Genomic DNA, 17,816 nt, shown 5'->3' on the forward strand with positions numbered 1-17,816 from the left:
TGGCGCCACTGGTCACTTAGCCTCTCGGGCGACCTCCCGGCTGCTGTCTGTCAGAGCCAGCAGGACCTGTGTGGCCCAGAGGGTCCCTGGGTGCATTCTGTAGTTCTCCCCGCCCCCAGTCCCCTTTCTTCCCACTCGTAAACGACCATTTCAGGGAACTCTGAAGCCAACAAACAATAGCCCCAAAGCTCAGGTGGTCAGAGGACTGATGACATCATCTGCCCAGCTTCCTCCTCGAAAGGCCTGAGCTCTGGACCAGAGCTGGGCCCTTTCTGCAGACCCTTTAGGGACTGAGATGGAAAGTAACCACCTCATGAAGGCGGGGCGCTGTCGTTCCTTATGCAAACAGTCACCCAGTGTTTTTAGGACAAAAGAGGAGAGCTGAGGCAGGTGCACCTGGGGAGTCACCCACCTCTGGAGCCCCTTCCAGGCTTGGGGCTGCATCTCATCCTCTCCCCGAGCAGGACAGCCGCTGACCAGGGGTCCTTGGCCCCCCAGATGACCGTGGCCACTTCCACACTGCCTCTGAGGCCAGGCCCCCCAAAAGGGTGACTTCACAGCCAAGTAGGGAGTGCGAGGGCGACAAAGGCCGTTTGAAGTGATAGAATTTGTCCGAGATTATGTTACTCTAAAAAAAGAAGTCAGTCCCAAGGCTACCTGATGGCGAGTCAGAGCTAATTCCGAATAATGTAGATATTTAGAATAGCAAGTGTTGATCATTTGGATTTCTTTTAGATTGGGGTTTTTAATTCCGTTTTCATTATGTCTCCTGGTAGTACATACATAGACCATCGGGATTAGGAAATTAGCCATTTTGAAACCTGCCTGCCACAAACAGACCTGCTCACACAGTGCTATGGCACTGGAGACTGGTGGGTTGTTTTTTTCTTGGAACTTTTAGTTTCTCCTACAATTATTTTAGTACTCTAAATAATTAAGGTAATTTAAAACAGTAGCACAAGTACTTTTTGGATTAAATTAACTTGCAAAACCAAATTTGCAGTGGTTGGGTTGTTTCTAGACAGATTTTGGTATTAATTTAAAACCAAGACAATTTTTATATTCTTTCCATAGAATTTCATGATGACAACTCCTGCAGTTTTCTTAACCTATTTAAACAAAATTGCTGCAATGATGAACAAAGAATTATACAAAACCTACTTTTGTATCTTTATTTTGGAATTTCTTGTTCTATTATAAATATTGAAGTATCCCTATTTCAGAAAACATATTTTGTTAAAATTGATTGTACATATTTAAATATGTATTTTTGCACAGGTCTTTTTTTCTTATATCCAGTTTTGGTACAATTGAGATCATCTAGTATTTATTTATTAATTAATAAAAAAGAAAATACCTTTTTCTAATTTGAAGTGGTTCACTGCCAAGCCAATAGTCCTAGAACTTGCCTACTTTACAATTTAAGGGATGCCTCTGTTTCGTGAAAGTCTATGTCCCTTTGAATGTCTTGGGAGTGGATTCATAGAGATCAACTGGGCATTGCTCTATTAAATTGTCTAATTCCCCAGAAGACTACATTTAGTTAAGTGACACACTGCTTCTCCTTTGTTTGTGTTTTGTGGGTGTGTCAGCGTGGCTGTCTTTGCACTCAAAGAGTGTGTGTATGTGTGTGTGTCTGTGTGTGTGTGTGTATGTGTGTGTGTGCGCGTGCGTGCAAGCCACTAGTATGTTGTGGTTTAAAACTAATGGAAAAAAAACTGAAAAGTGCCTGATAACTAGTTTAAGCTTGGACTGTATAGACAGATTCTCCTTTAAAAGACTTGAATGTTAAGTTGATTTTTTCTCTTTTCTTTTTTTGGGGGGGGGGTGGGAGGGCTTGCTTTTTCCACCTAACATATTTCCAAATTTTAAGGGAGGAGTTAAAAAAAATTACCTAAGCTGGTAATTGGATAAAGTATTTTGAAATAAGATTTTTTTTTTGGTTTGAAACAATCCTGGTGGGTGATAAACTGTCCCACGATGCCAAGAGTTGGAATCTTTTTTCCGCCAGCAGTTTTACAAGATATGTCTCATTTTGTTAATTTACTCATAAAATGCAGAGTTTAAAATAGAATATGTAAAATATTTTGTACTCCAAAAATCTAACAAAAAGAAGTACCTCTGAGAACATTGAAGGAAAAAAATGATCTGAGAAGTGTAACTGAAGGCCACTGTCTTCCTCTAAGAGTTCTCTTGCCAAGGGGCATCCCTGCTGTCTCTCCTCCTGCCCCAGGGAAAGAGTTGGACTAAAATGATTGTTAAAGGGTTTGCTGTTTAGCAGAGAATAATCATTTTTACCTTTTGTGCAAAACATGTTACGTTTTCAGATCATTTCCAATGAGCACTACGCGCTGTCGATGTGAATGTAGGGCCTGGAAAGCATCTTGCTCGGTTTTGAACCTGGTTCTAAAAGCAATCTCCGGTGTAAAGTGTGTGACTGGTTTGATCATTTGTACACAAGACAAAGAGCATCTCAGCTGGACTTTGGGTTGGCTGCTGTATAGTACATGAACAAATGTCATGGGATAGAAAATTACTTTGAATATTTAAAAGAAAAGAAATATATAGTCTATTTGTTTTGTAACAAGTTTCTGTAAATAAAATAATTTATACTATTTATAAGAAAAAGTTGTGCTTTGCTTTATGAAAAACTAGTTTGTGGAACAAACCTGTTACTAAACCAGGCAATAAAATGAGGACTTCTCAATAAACAAGGTTGGTTACATGAAATACATTTTACATGTTTCTGCTTCATTATATAATACGACAAACATTTACTCTTCAAAGGAGTCTTAAAATCCAGAATCCGGCGGCTTTCTTTGTTCTCAGCCTCAGCCAGAACAAGCAATACCTCAGGTTCCCGCTAAGTACTTTGGAAGGGCATTCTCCTATGGAAAAACCAATTTTTAAGTGTGAGTTATCCAACCATAGTTATACTTTTTCACCCCCTAAGATTTTTACAAAAGAAACAGCAAACACGGGGTAGGCTAGGAAACGTAGCTCTGTCCTTGTGGGGAATCTCTCCCCCACCAATTCTTGGATGTTGACGGCGGCAGCCAGTGCCCCTTTTCTCCTGGGTGCTTTACTTTCAGGTGGTCCAAATCTCTTTTCAGGTTAGCCTGGGCTCGGCAATCTGCCCGCATGCATACTAGACTGCCTGTAAATAAAATCTCTCCAGAACAGTAGAATCGGTCCTGAAGCTGCTCCATGAATTCCAGAGTGCTAAAGGCAGCTAGACCAAATTGGGCTTAGCAGACTTGAACCAGTTGGTTGGAATCAGAAGAGAAACTTTTTAAAAAACAAAATTTCATCCATAGTTTTGGTTTTTACATTGGGCAGCTTTCCCCATCGTGGTTTCACTGTATCGCGAATCAGAATAAAAAGCTAAATGAGAATTTGGGGGAGTTTTGTGGAGATGGCATGCGAAAGTCAGCAGACTACACAGAAAAAGTCTAGGAGCTCAAATGCATAAAATATAGATATTATAGAATATCAACATATTTTATCTTTAAGTACCATAAATATACACAGTAAACACCCCCCCAAAGAAAAGAAAAACATTCAGCTGTCTTCTCTGGTACAAAGAGAGGGCCATGTTCCTGATGGGGGGCGGTGCTGTACCCCTAAGCCCCACAACAGGGGAACTCCCCGGCCCGTCCTCTCCCCACCTCTCAGAGAGCCACCCACAGAACAAAGATTGGAAACGATCTGCAAAACCGAAGAGTCACCTATAAAATCTGGAGACAGACGGGCAGTCCTTACACCCTGGGCTGCTCCCGGTTCGGCCCGAGCCTGGGTGGGCGGGTGGTGGCTCGACTGGGGCGCCGCTGCTGCTTCTGGTCCTTGGGCGACGCTCCATTTTGTGGTTGCTTTGAACTTGCTGCTCTTGGAGACGCTGCATGTGAGCCACGATCTTGCCTGTTTGTCTGGGTCTCCCCAAGCCTCGCACTCGTCCCCATCTTATCCCGGTGTGTTCAGCCATTCCTTCCTCCCTGGGCGCCATCTTTTTGGCTTCCGTTTCTTGGCTATCACAAAAAGGGTCTCGGTCAGTATTGGGGGGCATTCACACGTCTGGGGACTTTATCAGTGGCCCCTTGGGGGAGAGGCCTAGCAGTGGAATGTCGGAGTCGGCGGAGAGGCATGACTGTGCTCAGAAGCGTATTTAACATCTATTTGGGGAAGGCTCTCGTGGCCCAACATGAATTTGGAAAAATGGACCCCCCCCCACTTGCCCATCTTGGTGGAAGAACAAAGACCCGTCAGCAGCATTTAGACATGCCTTCCCTCTCCCTCCCCCAGCCCAAGCCCCCTAACAGGCGCCCAGTGGAGCTGTTACCGGCTTAGGCACAATTTTCAGCTGGAATGAAATCTTGATAAGTGGCAGATAGGAGACTTGGAGACCGGCAGACGCGCCATCTTCCAAGGATGACTTATTGACAGAGAGAAAGGGCTTGGCTTTTGCGTAACTAAAACACTTTCAGAACCTTAATTGGGTCTGCCTGTTTCAGGCAATAGTTTAAAAATCTCTGTGATGTGACTCAGGCACGGCCTTTCTAGGAAGAAGCTCTGGTCCGGCTGCTCTCGCTGCGGGCTTACGGGAATAGCTCACAATGGTTTATTCACGGTTTCCAGATAAGCTGCGATCTTTAAAAAAAAAGCTTCGTTAACAACAAGTGTGAGTGAGAAGACGCGGCACTCAGGAACACATTGTCGTCTTTCAGGAGTGTCTGCGTCTTCGTGACCCTCTTCGGGATGCTCTTGGCAAAGATAACCGAATGGTTTGCCATTTCTTTCTCCAGCTCATTTTGCAGAGGAGAAAATGGAGGCAAATGGGGTGAAATGACTTGCCCACGGTCACACAGCTAGAGTCTGAGGCCAGATTTGAACTCAGGAAGGGAGTCTTCCTGACTCCAGGCCTGACACTTTAGGAAGTCATCTTGCTAGATGAACTGTTTATCGTTTTTTGAAATGATAACGAAAAGAATCTGTCAACGTCTAGAAAAGCAGGCTTTTTATAGCTATTTCTCACTGACCCATTTCGATGTCGTATGGCATAAAGGCAGCAGAGACTTTGGAGAAGGCGCTGTTTCATTTCCTAGGCCGAAGAGGAAAAGACCCCCGTTCTGAAGGGAATACCCTCTTTTTGTCACCTCAGAGGAGTCTGGGAGGTCATTTCTCCAGAAAACCCCTTCGACGTGAGCCCAATGTGGATGCTTTTATTCTTACACTCCCTCCCTTCCGGTGGTCCGCGGCCCTCCTCTCCTAAAGCCCAGGAGGAAAACGTGGGCTGTTGTTGCAGGTCCTGGGAATTGGGTTCTCTTAGAATGTCTATTTTTTCATTTGAGGCGTTGGGTTGTGTCTCAGAAGCCTTATTCCCCATGGATGGTCTTTTCTGAATAAGGAAAAGGAAAATATTCCAAATGAGAAAAAGTAAATGATTTTCTTTTTCCAATTCAGAGGTTTAATGAAAATGCTCTCCTGTGACTCGATCCTATCTCAGATGGATTTGAATCCAGCTGACCTTCCTTGGCCCAGAACTACCCCCAATCACCCCCTTCTCATTAGGAAGAAAAAGCTATTAGGGGTATTTACGTCAGTTTTCCACCATCGCTGGAGTGAGGCCGAGACCATCCCAGAGAGGAAGGGACAACGTGGCCCGCCGATGCCCCTCGTGGCCCTGCTGCCACCAAGAAGTTAGCCGCGCAGGGGGAGCGGCAGCTGGTGGAGGCCCGCAGAGGGGGTGGGTTCACTCTTCGTCTCCTGCCCTCATCTGCAGCCTCGGAAGGAAGGCGGGCTGACCGCCCCAACCGGCACATTCCTGGGGCGCAGACAGCTCGGGGCACCCGCTGCAGGTTTCCCCTTTGCCTCGGGCACACCTGGCTTGTTATCCACCGGACCGATGGCTTACGAAGGCTTCTCGGCACGGGCTCGGGGGCTGGGCGACAGCCTGGGAGAGCGGACCACCACGGGCGCATGGCGTGCTCCGAACCATCACGTGTGACCCCAGGAGGCAGCGAGGGAGGCTGGGGCTGGAGAGAGCCGTGCTAGGTGGGGGCGGGTGCCAGGGAGGGAAGACGCGTCCTTTGTAAGAAGCAAACCTGACCGGGGCAGTTGTGGGAAGCCAAAGGAAGCGGTCCCCGAGCTCTGAGCTCCTTTTCTTGGCGCCTGAAGACTGAGGCCCGGCTGGGCCAGGCCAGGCTGTTCAGACGACTCCCGACGGCCGGCTAGGTGGAGTAGAGGCCGAGTCTCCCAGAGGAGGCCGTTGACTCCCCAGCTAACTTCCGTGGGCCATCAGGACCTCCTTCGTGGTACTGGAGGCTTTTCTCTAGGAACGGCCACTGAGGTCATGGTAGCTGCTCTGGATGCCCACAGACCCCGCACCCACAGTCCATGACTGTCTCCCGGGAGGGGGCCCTGAACAAAGCTTTTTCACAATTGGGTGCAAACCATCCCAATTCACCCCATTTGCTTCCATTTTCATGCCTCCTGGCACGGAGAGGGCTGTCAGCCTCCCTAGCCATAGGCTGCTCAGACCCTTCGTCTGCTCCTCTTCCTCCCCGTGGTGGCTTTCAGGCCCCCCCGTGCCTCTTGGCACCAGGCCTCCCGGCGGCCCTGACCGATGCTCACATAGCACCTGAAGCACTGCCCGTGTTCTCCTTCAGGCCTGTGGCAGATAGGCAGCTGCTAACATTCTGCAGACGAGGAAACGGACAGAAACAAGTGAAGTGACTCATCCAGGGTCACATAGTAAAGCCTCTGAAGCCGGATCCATTTGGATCTTCTCGATTCCAGGTTCTAGGACTTAATGCTTAGCCCCAAGAATTCACTGGTCTAGGGCAGACCAAGGCACAGTCCCTAAATTCAGATTTTCTCAAGATATGTCAATTCTTGACAAATGCTGTTTACCTTCCTTCAAGTAACTGCCCAGATAAACCCCGCTCAGTGTAGTATTAAAATGGTCTTCTCTCAACAAACACTGAGGCATCCCCAGCCAGCAGAAACTTCAGAGGATTTTTTGAACCACACGATACGGCTATGATAGCATCAAGCTCCTAACAGCCTTATTTCATAGTCAAAGGTCCTTGGAAACCAAGCTTACAACCTAAGCTGAGGAATCCTGGTGCCCTTCCTGGACCACCCAATCTGGGGAAGAGGAATGGCCAAGCATCTCCTCTAGAACGTGGCAACACAATTCCCCTAAGCCTTACTTCATGATTCACACATCTTTCGCTAAAATAGGTTCACTCTGTCCACAAGGGGGTGACTTCACAATTCAAACCTATTTTCACCAACACCTCCCCGGGGGCTGAGCCAAAGGCCAGTGAAGGCCACCTTCAAAAGCACTGGATCTGGGGGTTGGCTTGGCTCTTACCATTGAAAGCATTCCAGGTTTGGGGCCAGAACCTTAAGAGATCATCTAGTCCAAACCCATTTTAGAGGTAAGCAGGCTGAGGCCAAGTGAGAGACTGACCCAGGGTTTGAACCAGAATCAGGTTTTCTTGACTGAAGATGGAAGGCCGAGGGGCCCTTCTAGTAGGAATTAGTCACATTTGGTTTTAGTAATGGTATCTTGTTTTTTAAAAAACTCTCCCCATACACACATTTGAGGAGGAATGGTTCTATTTAATGTATTAGGGGCATCTGGGTAGCTCAGTGGATTGAGAGCCAGGCCTAGAGACAGGAGGTTCTAGGTTCAAATCTGGCCTCAGACACTTCCCAGCTGTGTGACCCTGGGCAAGTCACTTGACCCCTATTGCCTACCCTTACCACTCTTCTGCCTTGGAGCCAATACACAGTATTGACTCCCAAGACAGAAGGTGAGGGAGGGAGGGAGGGAGGGAAGAAAGAAAGAAAGAACGAAAGAAAGAGAGAGAGAGAAAAAGAAGAGAGAAAGAGAGAGAGAGAAAGAACGAACATATTAAACTTAAAACATACTTTCAAAATATCAATAAACAAACCCTCGAAGATAATTCTGAAACCCAAAATGTATGATTTATTTTTTACAGTTGAATTGTTTACATAATGAAATGAACTATAAAATTTCCAAGTACTTTATCACTGAAGGACATCTTTATTCCAACAAGATCGTTAGAAGATTTCCAAAATGTTCTTATAAATGATCCCATCTCCTTGTGTGTCAATGCTCTCCTGAAGTCTTACATATTAATGACCCTGGAAAGTTTCTGAACTCGATTCAGCAACAGATCTCCCTTCTTGATAGTTTCTTGGTACTGCCAGTTCTTGCTATCCGGTCTGTTAAAAAAACAAAAATATCCATTTCCTCATCATATCACATCATGAAAACAGCTTTTTGTCATTAAAAATGACCTGATTTAATAATAATATTCTGCACAGGTCATGGAAAACAGAACACAGCACAGAAGGGCACATTACCTGTTGGTCTCCACAATTTCATTGACTTTATCTATTTTGCAGTGAAGTCTCCCGGCTGCAATAAACCTGGAAAGTTCCCTGGTGGAGGGAAAACAAGCATGAATCAAGAGTGCTGACATTTCAACCTATGAAACAGGACTTTCCTCATTTGATTTCAGTTTGTAGCATCAAGAAAAGTTGCCTTCAAAACTATTTGAAGTCTGACAACCTTCAGTCCTGACCCCCCTTAATAAACCCTGTTTGGAATAGCCGAGGAAAAAGACCACACAGAAATACTGCATGCTTCTATCTAGGCTACACACTGTGACTATTTCCAAAATACTTCAGCCCCGAAAAGGGCCCACACTTTGCTACCACTTCTCTAGTGGCCCTATTTCCTAACACCAGCTCGTCTCACACAAACAAGTGGCATACGGGTTGGTCTTCACAGGGAAGACCCTATATAACAGTAAGAACTTTCTCTTTGAGTCCTGGAATTAAAATGGACTTCAGACCAATGTTAAAAATAAAAGTGTTGAGGGGGCAGCTGGGTAGCTCAGTGGATTGAGAGTCAGGCCTGGAGACAGGAGGTCCTGGGTTCAAATCCGGCCTCAGACACTTCCCAGCTGTGTGACCCTGGGCAAGTCACTTGACCCCCATTGCCCACCCTTACCACTCTTCCACCTAGGAGCCAATACACGGAAGTTAGGGGTTTAAAAAAATAAAAAATAAAGGTGTTGGAGGCAGCTGGATGATTCAGTGGATAGAGAACCAGGCTTGGAGATGGGAGGCCCTGGGTTCAAATCTGGCCTCAGACACTTCCCAGCTATGTGACCCTGGGCAAGTCACTTAACCCCTCCTTGCATAGTCCTTACCATTCTTCTGCCTTGGAACTAACACCATACTGATTCATTTTTAAAATTCAATTTGATTTGTCTGTGAAGAGAGGAATTTCCCTGCTAAGCTAAATCTGCCCATAGGAATCAAATGCAGTATTGGTCCTATAATCAAAGACAATCATATTGGGGGGAGGTGGGTGTGTGTGCATGCATTTTATAGCAATGTTTTGTCCCATTCTTGCATTAGAAAAAAATCTAATTCCTCACACATTATTCAAATATTACAAAAACAGCACTAATATTTCTATCATAGCATTTTCTGGATAACTGATTTTGAATCACACTTTAAACTTTAGCTAACATCAAACGGTTAGCTTAGAATGGAAAATTTCACTTAGAGATATTTTTCTATGTTCAAAGCACACAGGAAGTAGGATGTAGAGGAACCTTCCCTGTGGCTAGGTTTAACTGTCACCATAACTAAGTAACCCAGCACAAATCCAAAGCAAAATCTCTCAACAGTTTCAATCCAGGAAGAGTCAGAGCCACATAAAAAGGAAAAAACTATAACGTTAACTTGCCACAATTCAAAGTGACAAAGGGCAAAGATATGCTCTACTTCCCACTCCAGGAAAGCAGCAGGAAAATGTTTGCCACTGCCCACAATCCCTGTCCAGCCAAACCCCTGCCCCTTCTCCACTACCCCAAGAGTTACTAGGTTCCTTTTTACCACTGATTCAGATTTGTATCTCATTTTCATTCTTACTGAAAGGCCAATGTCTTCTGGGTTGAAAGGAAAAGCTTTGAACCCCAAGATATAACTCACATCTCAACCCATTATCAACCAAAATTCCAAACTGCATCACGGAAATGAGCATCACAAGCAGTGTGATTGTAGAACGTGGACAAGAGTGTGAGTTATAGGAAACACTAAGGAATCACTTTCCCATTCAGTTCTCATTTGATTCCAGAACATCCTTTTAGTAGGGCTCCCCTTGCTCCAATGAACAGAACAAAGGGATTTATCCAAAGTAACAGTGCATCACTGAGAAGGAAGCCAGGCCTCCTAACCAGGCTGGCACTGATTGCAGGGAGAGGCTCTCTAAGGGATGCCTATGGCTGGGTAGCACCAGAAATCATTATTCCCTTCTGGCAGCTAACATGAAAACCATGAACAGTCCTAAGCCTAAGAGCTAAAAGCACTGCCTTTTCCGAGTAGTCTCTCAGATGATCCTCACAGCAGCCCCAAGAGGTAGATGCTATCCTCATTCCTGTTTTACAGATGAGGGAAAAGGCTGACACAGGCAAAGTGACTTGCTCTGGGTCACATAGCTAGGAAGAGTCAGAAGAAGGCCTTAATCCCAGCTTTCCTAAATCCAAGGCCAGCATTCTGCCCATTGTGCCATCCAGCTCTCTTAAAGTCTGATGAGCTTTCAGGACCACAGCCAAGTGTGTACTGCAAGAAAGAAGGGAGAGAATTACTGGAAGCAATGTGATTTCACAGAGAGCTGACCATCTAGCACTAAGGGGCCACTGGACTCTGGGCAAGTCTGAACCTCTCTCGAATTCAACTTACTTGTTTATAAAATGGAAATATTAACAGTAGGAGTTGTTCTGATTCATTTTTTTTTAGTCTAAAAGTAGGCAAATTATTGCCTACAAAAATAAAACTAGGCAAATTATTAAAAAAAAACCTTTTGCATTTTTCTCTCAAAATTAGGGGCAGAACGATAATTGGGCTTCAGAAGCCAAAGGGCATAAGGGCACATGTGATTTTAAACATTTCTGACTAATTTGCAGTGAATGGCCTTGGTTCATAATGCAGTAGTCATGCTTACTGATCTATGAACTCCACACCAACTCCAAAAGCTTCTGCCATGTAGCCAAGTGTCAGTGACCTGTATGACTCCAAGAGCTGGCTGTACGCGTGGATTCTCATCTCTCGGACATAGTATCGATAATGAGGAGCAAAGAGCCAATCTTTTTTCATCTCCTGTTCAACGATTGCTGGAACAAAAAGAATTAGACATCGTAATAAGTCTAAGGGGGAAAACAGGTATATGCAGCAAAAAGGAGACTCGGTACTTCTGATGACCTTCATGACGATTGGCTGACAAGAGCTGCAGAGGGAGTGTAAGACAGCAACCTGTGTTTAGTTTGCTTGGGAAATAAAAGGAGGCTCCACGATGACACTGTCTAAGCCTGTAAGAAATAGGCTAAAAACATCTGTGGGTCCCAGAGTCTCAGAGCTCAGAACATGCATTTCAGACCTAGCCTCTGAGATGAACCAAGTCTTACTAATAGACAGCCTCCTCCAACTATTTGAATGAGAAGAACAAGACCAAGGTCTGAACACTCTCTTTTTCCAACTCAACATTTTTACTTCATTCAAAGACTGGTTTCTAAGGCAGCTTAAGCAACTCAAAATTCTCCAATTCAGCTCCTGATTCTTACCTCCATGGAAACTGATGGCACAGTAGAGTCAAGGAGCATAATAGGAGGCTGAATTAGTAAGAATAAGAGGTAACAGTCTGAGGTGCCTAGCAGGCAGCACATGAGAATAAAGTCTGTCTCCCTTGTGGATCAAAATCAAAAAAGTCAGATTGGGATGAATCTTGTAAACTGGTTCAAACAAGTCTCTCATTTGTCTGATGTCCTTTCACATTGCTCCTGGCAATCAGCCAATGGCAGTGGACAGCTAAGATTCATTGCAACCAGAATTCCAGCTCTGGAAGGCACAGAGAAATAGTTTTCTAAATAAAGAAAATGAGGCCCAGAGAGGTTAACTTACTTGCCCCAAGATCACAGTTAATGGCAGAGGCAAAATGAGGCTCAGTCCTCTGTTAATTCTAATTATCCTACCTCTCAATAACATCTTACCAGCTGAGGAGAAAGATGAGAACCCAGGAAACTCATAAAGGTCAATGAGCAGTCAAAATCTGGAATCTGTGGCCCATGTACTTATCATTGATGTACTTTGCCCATAAGAGTTACTCAGGTCCTAGATACTCTTATCCACAAGTCTAACATATCTGGCTATATAGTATCTAAGCCCACTGCAGTTAGAAAAGACAGCACGGGGCAGGCCCACTGATAGCCATTAGAATTTCATGAAACCTGACAGCAAGGGAAGTGGCAAAATATAAAAACAGAAATGAAAACTACGAAACACCAAGGCATCTGAAGCTATTCAATAAAAGAGTAAAAAACCCCACACACCATTATAAACTTTAAGAATGGACACTATCAGGAGGAAGAAATAAAACTACTTAACACTACTATGAAATAATTTTACCACAAGTTAACACAATACATTGCTCAAATTCAATGGGATTCTTTGCTTTGAGACCTATGTGAATACTATGCCTATGCTACAAACACAACAGATAAGTGGCTAAATTAATGTTTAATCATGGGCAATTTTTACAGTATTATTCTTGAATATTATTTAAAACCTAACATATTTCAAAGCAATATAGAAAGCCAATCTCAGAATAAATCAGAGTTCCTTCAACCTCCCCACAAAGATTCAGGTCTTCCCCTTTTCTTTTCCTCAAAAGGCATATTAATAATCAGAATTCTCTCAATAATCTAATTGTGAGTCTTCTGTGGGCTCCATAATCCCTACTATATAAAGTAGAACAAAGATTCCATAAAGATACATAAAGAAAATTGCAAATACAGGCTTCTTAGGACTCGTCACCTTAAGGTGGCTGCTTATAGAATTAACTAATAGCAGAATGATGGTATGTAACCAAAATCAAGAACTACATTCTTACCCAGTGACTGGAAGAAGACTGAATAACGACATTCATATAGTGAAAAGAGGTACTGTCGAACTGTGGGCAGGCTGTGCAAGACTTCCAGGATTTCTGCTCCTTTAATAACCTAAAAGAGTAAAGCAAACTTATGTTTTACTGACCATCATTAGCTTTTTTTCAGATTTAAAGGGAAAGACATTTAAAAAAAAATCTTTTAAAAGCAGGTATTCTCATTTACCTTTTCCCTGAGATCAGGTCTTTCTAAAGCAATCATGCTGACGTAGACAGTGTACGTTACAAATGTTTTGTAATCCATAAGTTCATAGGATGTAAATGTTGAAACGGTGTCAAGGAAGAGTTCAGCAGCCTGTTTAAAATCTCTAATAGCTACACAATAAAGACCCTGATACACCTTTAGACGGTTTCTCCTGTCCCAGTCACCTCCTTCTTCTATTAGGCTTAAAACAAAAAATTTTAAGAGATTACAATCCACTAAGAGATTTTAAAAGGAGAAAATAATTAACAGTTCCACAATGGCTGCTAAAAGTTAAAATTTATGCCACCTAGTCTAATTAAGTGAGCACTTTGGAAAAAATATTGACTCTTAAATACAGTATAAAACAAAAATAAGATTCCTCCTTGCTACCAGTCAGAATCTTAATGGTAAAAGTGTATTAACCTTCTGTAGAAAAAGTGAGTTGGTCAAAAGCAAATTCTCATGTTTCTGAGCCTTACTCTTATTAGTTTCATGTAAAAGAAAATGGGCAGGATTCCAAAAACTGAGAGCTTTTCTACCCTCCCACCACCCCACTCCCTGCCTCCCAAAAAAAGCATGGTCACTGTATTTACACCAGGAGGGAATAGCTGCTGGTTGTTAGACACTTAACCCAATATAGCCTCCATGTCTAAATGATACCTTTTGGCTTTCTCAGTATTTCGTGTGATGAGATCATTATCCATATAAAATAAGCCAATTCTTAGGAGGTAGAATACGATATCCAATCGGTGACCCAGAGCCACAGTTTTGTCATATGTCTTGCGAAAGGCAGTCAAAGCTCCTTCCTGTCAAAAAGACCATTAATCTTAGGTTAAAACCAAACACTGGCTAAATGTGCATTACAAGAGCAAAAAATTAACAAGTTTATCATGTCTTCAAAGTCAAAGATATCTTAACAACCATGGACAATTCACAATTCTGACTGACTTTTTTTTCATACTTTCAGAGTTCCCAAAATATGTTGTGTTGAAAGGTGATTCTTTGAAAAATCACCAAACAAAGAGTTGGGTCACCAACATAACACTCCGTGGCAATGCAGATCAGAGCTTTCCATTTCCAGGTCCCCACAAAGACTGGCACAGGGAATTTAAAGTAACACTTTCTTAATAGTTGTCTAGCTCTGTAAGGCCACTTTGTTATTGTTATACACAAAGCCACAGACGTGAACAACTATTAAGGGAGCTACTGATTGTCTTCTCCAAAAAATGATACTTAAAACACGTTATTTTATGTATTGTTTCTATTTTATGGTCTTGACAGTTATTTTATGTATTGTTTCTATTTTATGGTCTTGACATAAACTATGAACAATCAAGACAGAATCTGGCAATGCCCTGGAAGAAACCCTTGGCTTAGAATCCAGAGCCTCTTGAGCTGGATTCCCAGCCCTGTCTCATAGCCAGGAAGCCTCTGGCCAACCCACTGACTTTCTGGGCCTTGGTTTCCTCATTGACACAATAAAAGGATCAGGTTAGCTTACTGGGACAATCTTTGACTCATAGGTTATTCCACTGCAATTATTTGAAACAATTTGACCCTTACTAATTATTTTGCTAACTTTTGCAAGCACTCATAAAACTTTCTATTATATCTATTTCCTGCCCAAATGTCTGAGTAAATTTTAGTAATATACTAAATCTCAAAATAAAATGGTATAGTAAAATAATTTGGGGGGATTTAAACAACCCCTAAAACTGTCCTCTCCCCTATAACCAGGTGTATGTCTCTATTTCTCTTAAAGTTTTCTTGTATGGAAACTTCTGCTTCATCAACCTCCTATGTGCCATGAATTTAATAGTCTTCCTACTCATTTCCTTCCAAAAAAGTGTTTTGGACACAAACAGATAATGTGGGTAAAATCACTTTCTTTCACAATGTAATATCCATATTCCAAATGCTTTCAGGCAGATCCCTATTTGCTACCACTCTTATTGGTATCATACACACACAAAAAATTAGCTTTCGTGGCTCAATGCAGATGCATATTTTCAGACAATTTATTTTAAAAGATAACCAATTTTAAATGCCAGAGGAAAGACCTTTCACTGACCTTATCGCCAATGCGACACAAGTACTCAGCCTTGGCCATCATTGCATCCCGGATTTCACTCTCCCCCAAATTTTTTTCTGCATCTTCTAGTTCATCATCCAAACGTTTCAACTCTTCCTCATTTGCCTTCTTCATTTTACTTAACAGTTCGGTATCCATCTGCCAGTCAAGAGACTTACATAAGGCTTCATAATAAGGGGCCATATCTGAAAGAAGGGGACAAGGGAAAAATTCATTAGGGATGCTGCTTATGGACTTCCAGATCCTAAGATCTAAAGATGAGGTCCACTGCAAGGGAATGTGGATTTCAAGTCAGAGGACCCTGTTTCAAATCCTGGCTGGCTCTGTCTCTACCTATATTCCTTTAGACATCAACTTTCTTCTCTTTTATAAAATGAGGAGGTTAGATTCAGAGACCTCTGGGGTCTGCTCTAGCTCTATGATCAAGGGAGGCAACCAGGTCAACTTAACAAATAGTTATTAAGTACTAAGTTAAATGTGTTAAACAGAGGGACCCCCAAAATAAAATACGAGTCAGGTCCTGCTCCCCAGGATTCCTTCACTGAGTCTCCCTCACTTCACACACTGAGACAGACCTTCGGGGGAAAATGTAGGTTCTTCTCAGGCATCTGAGAGAAATTCTCACTGCTTCCTTTTTGCTCAAACAAAAATCTAAAGAGTGTGGGTGCCGGGAGGAGGAAGGATGGCCTGGGGAAACGTCAGCCAGAAGCCAGACACCAGACTTCAGCTTGCTCAGGCAGGGAGGGCCACATTTGGGCTAAACAGCCATCAACCCACATTTCCTGGGCCCCCGTTGCAGCCAGGCTCTGACTAGTCAGAAAAGAGAATCCCGAAGGTTGGTTCTGTCAACCCATCAGATAACAAGCCTTGTGCTTGTGTGGATCTGCTGCATCTATACAAGGTAGGCTGGCTGGGATTCCTGGCCTCAGCTTCCCCAACCTGCAGCCCGGCCTCCGTTTACTGCCTCCCAGCTCCACTGCCGCATCTAGAGGAGAAGGACTGATGAGCTCAGCTCCGCATCTCGGTTTCTCCATCTGTCAGTGACAGCACACACACCCACCCCCTCCCATATCAGTCACTAAGACCGGGGCAGAGCGAGGCGCTGCTGAGTCTGGCGCGGCCGAAGCCTGAGCTGGGGACCTCGGAGGAGCAACAGCCTCAAGTGACAAGGCCGGACCGGGGACCTTGGAGGAGCCCCGGGCTCAGGTTACAAGGCTGGGCCGGGCTAGGCCTCGGGTGAGCCCCAGGCTCGGGTGACAAAGCCAGGCCAGGGCCCTCGGGCTCGAGTAACAAAGCCAGGCCGGAGCCTTGGCGCCGGGCCAGGCCGGAGACCTAGGACCCAGGTGATGGGTCAGGCCGGTGACTTCGGGCTTACGTGATAAGGCCAAGCCAGGCCAGGGACTCTGGGTTCGGGGGCCGGTGCGGGGCGGGGGCTCGCTCACTGTTTTCGCGCACGGCAGCCATGAGCTCGTCGCGCACGGCCGCGTCCCCGCGGTGCTCAGGCAGACTAAGCAGGAAGCGTAGCTGCGCGATGCGCAGGTCCGGGTTCTTGGGAAGACCCTCCTCCTCCAAGTTCTCCAGCGGCATCGCGGCGGCGGCTCTCGGGGCTCCACAACAACCACAACAACCACCAAGGTAGCGGCGGAGACGGCGGAAGCGGCAGCGGCGGAGCCGTGACCTGCACTGACCGCGGGCGGTGCAGGAAGCGGAAGCGGAGAGCGTCTCTACTTCCGGGCCGAGCCCGGTAGCCTGCAGCGACTCCTGCCGGGAGCCGCCAAGACTGCGTAGGTGCCGCTCGCCCCGCCTCCCCCTCCCCCCTCCCTTTCAGGCGGAGTTAGGATAGAATGCTCTGCAGCCAGCTTACCTGAACTAGGGGTACAAAGAAAAGGCGACGAGTCAGTCCCTACCTCCAGGAGCTTTCAGCCCCATTAATTCATGTTGCACAAGAGTCTTGCAGTAGCCCCCCTCCTCCTAGCTCCCCTCCGAGTGGGACCCCTTAAAGGCAACAGGACAGTCTGCCAGAAGGCAGTGCAGAAGCTACAATCTTTTACCCCTTGAGACCCCGCAGCTCACCTCCCCACCTTCCCCCAGACCCAGCCCTCGACCCCACCACTGCCCAGCCGCTAGCATCTGGGGGAGCTGCTCGGTTTGTCTGAGGGCGCCCCCGTCCCCTTCGCAGAGAGGCTCACTCCGCCCATCAGAACTGGCTCCTAGACCTCCCAGGGGGCTCGAAGGACCAATGGCAGAGGCCCCATTTTTCAGATAAGACGTTAAATGACTTGTTCAAGTTTACCCAGCTGGCAGTGTCGGGATCCGAGGATGTGAGTTCCAATCCCTCCTTTCTTCTTACTACCTCCGTGACTTAGGGAAGGCATCCGCTCTCGGGACGTCGTCATCTACCAAAATGAATGGGTCGGAAGACAAGTGATGTGGCAGGAAAGGGGGGAACGGGAGGACCTGGAGCGGTCTCAACAGTCCTAAGCATTTGGCAAGTG

The 17,816-nt window shown here is 45.1% G+C and overlaps 1 protein-coding gene across 2 annotated transcripts; it reads right to left on the reverse strand.

Annotated features, from left to right (window-relative positions):
- Nucleotides 1-7,973: 7,973 nt before the first annotated feature.
- Nucleotides 7,974-16,984, reverse strand: PSMD6 (proteasome 26S subunit, non-ATPase 6). 2 transcript variants are annotated; one of them, XM_044656813.1, is made up of 8 exons: nucleotides 16,764-16,984; nucleotides 15,301-15,506; nucleotides 13,890-14,035; nucleotides 13,212-13,431; nucleotides 12,992-13,100; nucleotides 11,051-11,219; nucleotides 8,395-8,472; nucleotides 7,974-8,253 (listed from the first exon to the last, which is right to left on the reverse strand). In XM_044656813.1, exons 1-8 carry the CDS (start codon nucleotides 16,906-16,908, stop codon nucleotides 8,157-8,159), a joined length of 1,170 nt encoding a protein of 389 aa, XP_044512748.1. In that variant the 5' UTR covers nucleotides 16,909-16,984; the 3' UTR covers nucleotides 7,974-8,156. The 2 variants fall into 2 exon arrangements, with proteins under 2 accessions (XP_044512748.1, XP_044512749.1); XM_044656814.1 differs by having other exon boundaries at nucleotides 16,881-16,923.
- Nucleotides 16,985-17,816: the final 832 nt, after the last annotated feature.

Source organism: Gracilinanus agilis, chromosome 1 (assembly GCF_016433145.1).
Source record: "Gracilinanus agilis isolate LMUSP501 chromosome 1, AgileGrace, whole genome shotgun sequence".
NCBI lineage: Eukaryota > Metazoa > Chordata > Mammalia > Didelphimorphia > Didelphidae > Gracilinanus > Gracilinanus agilis.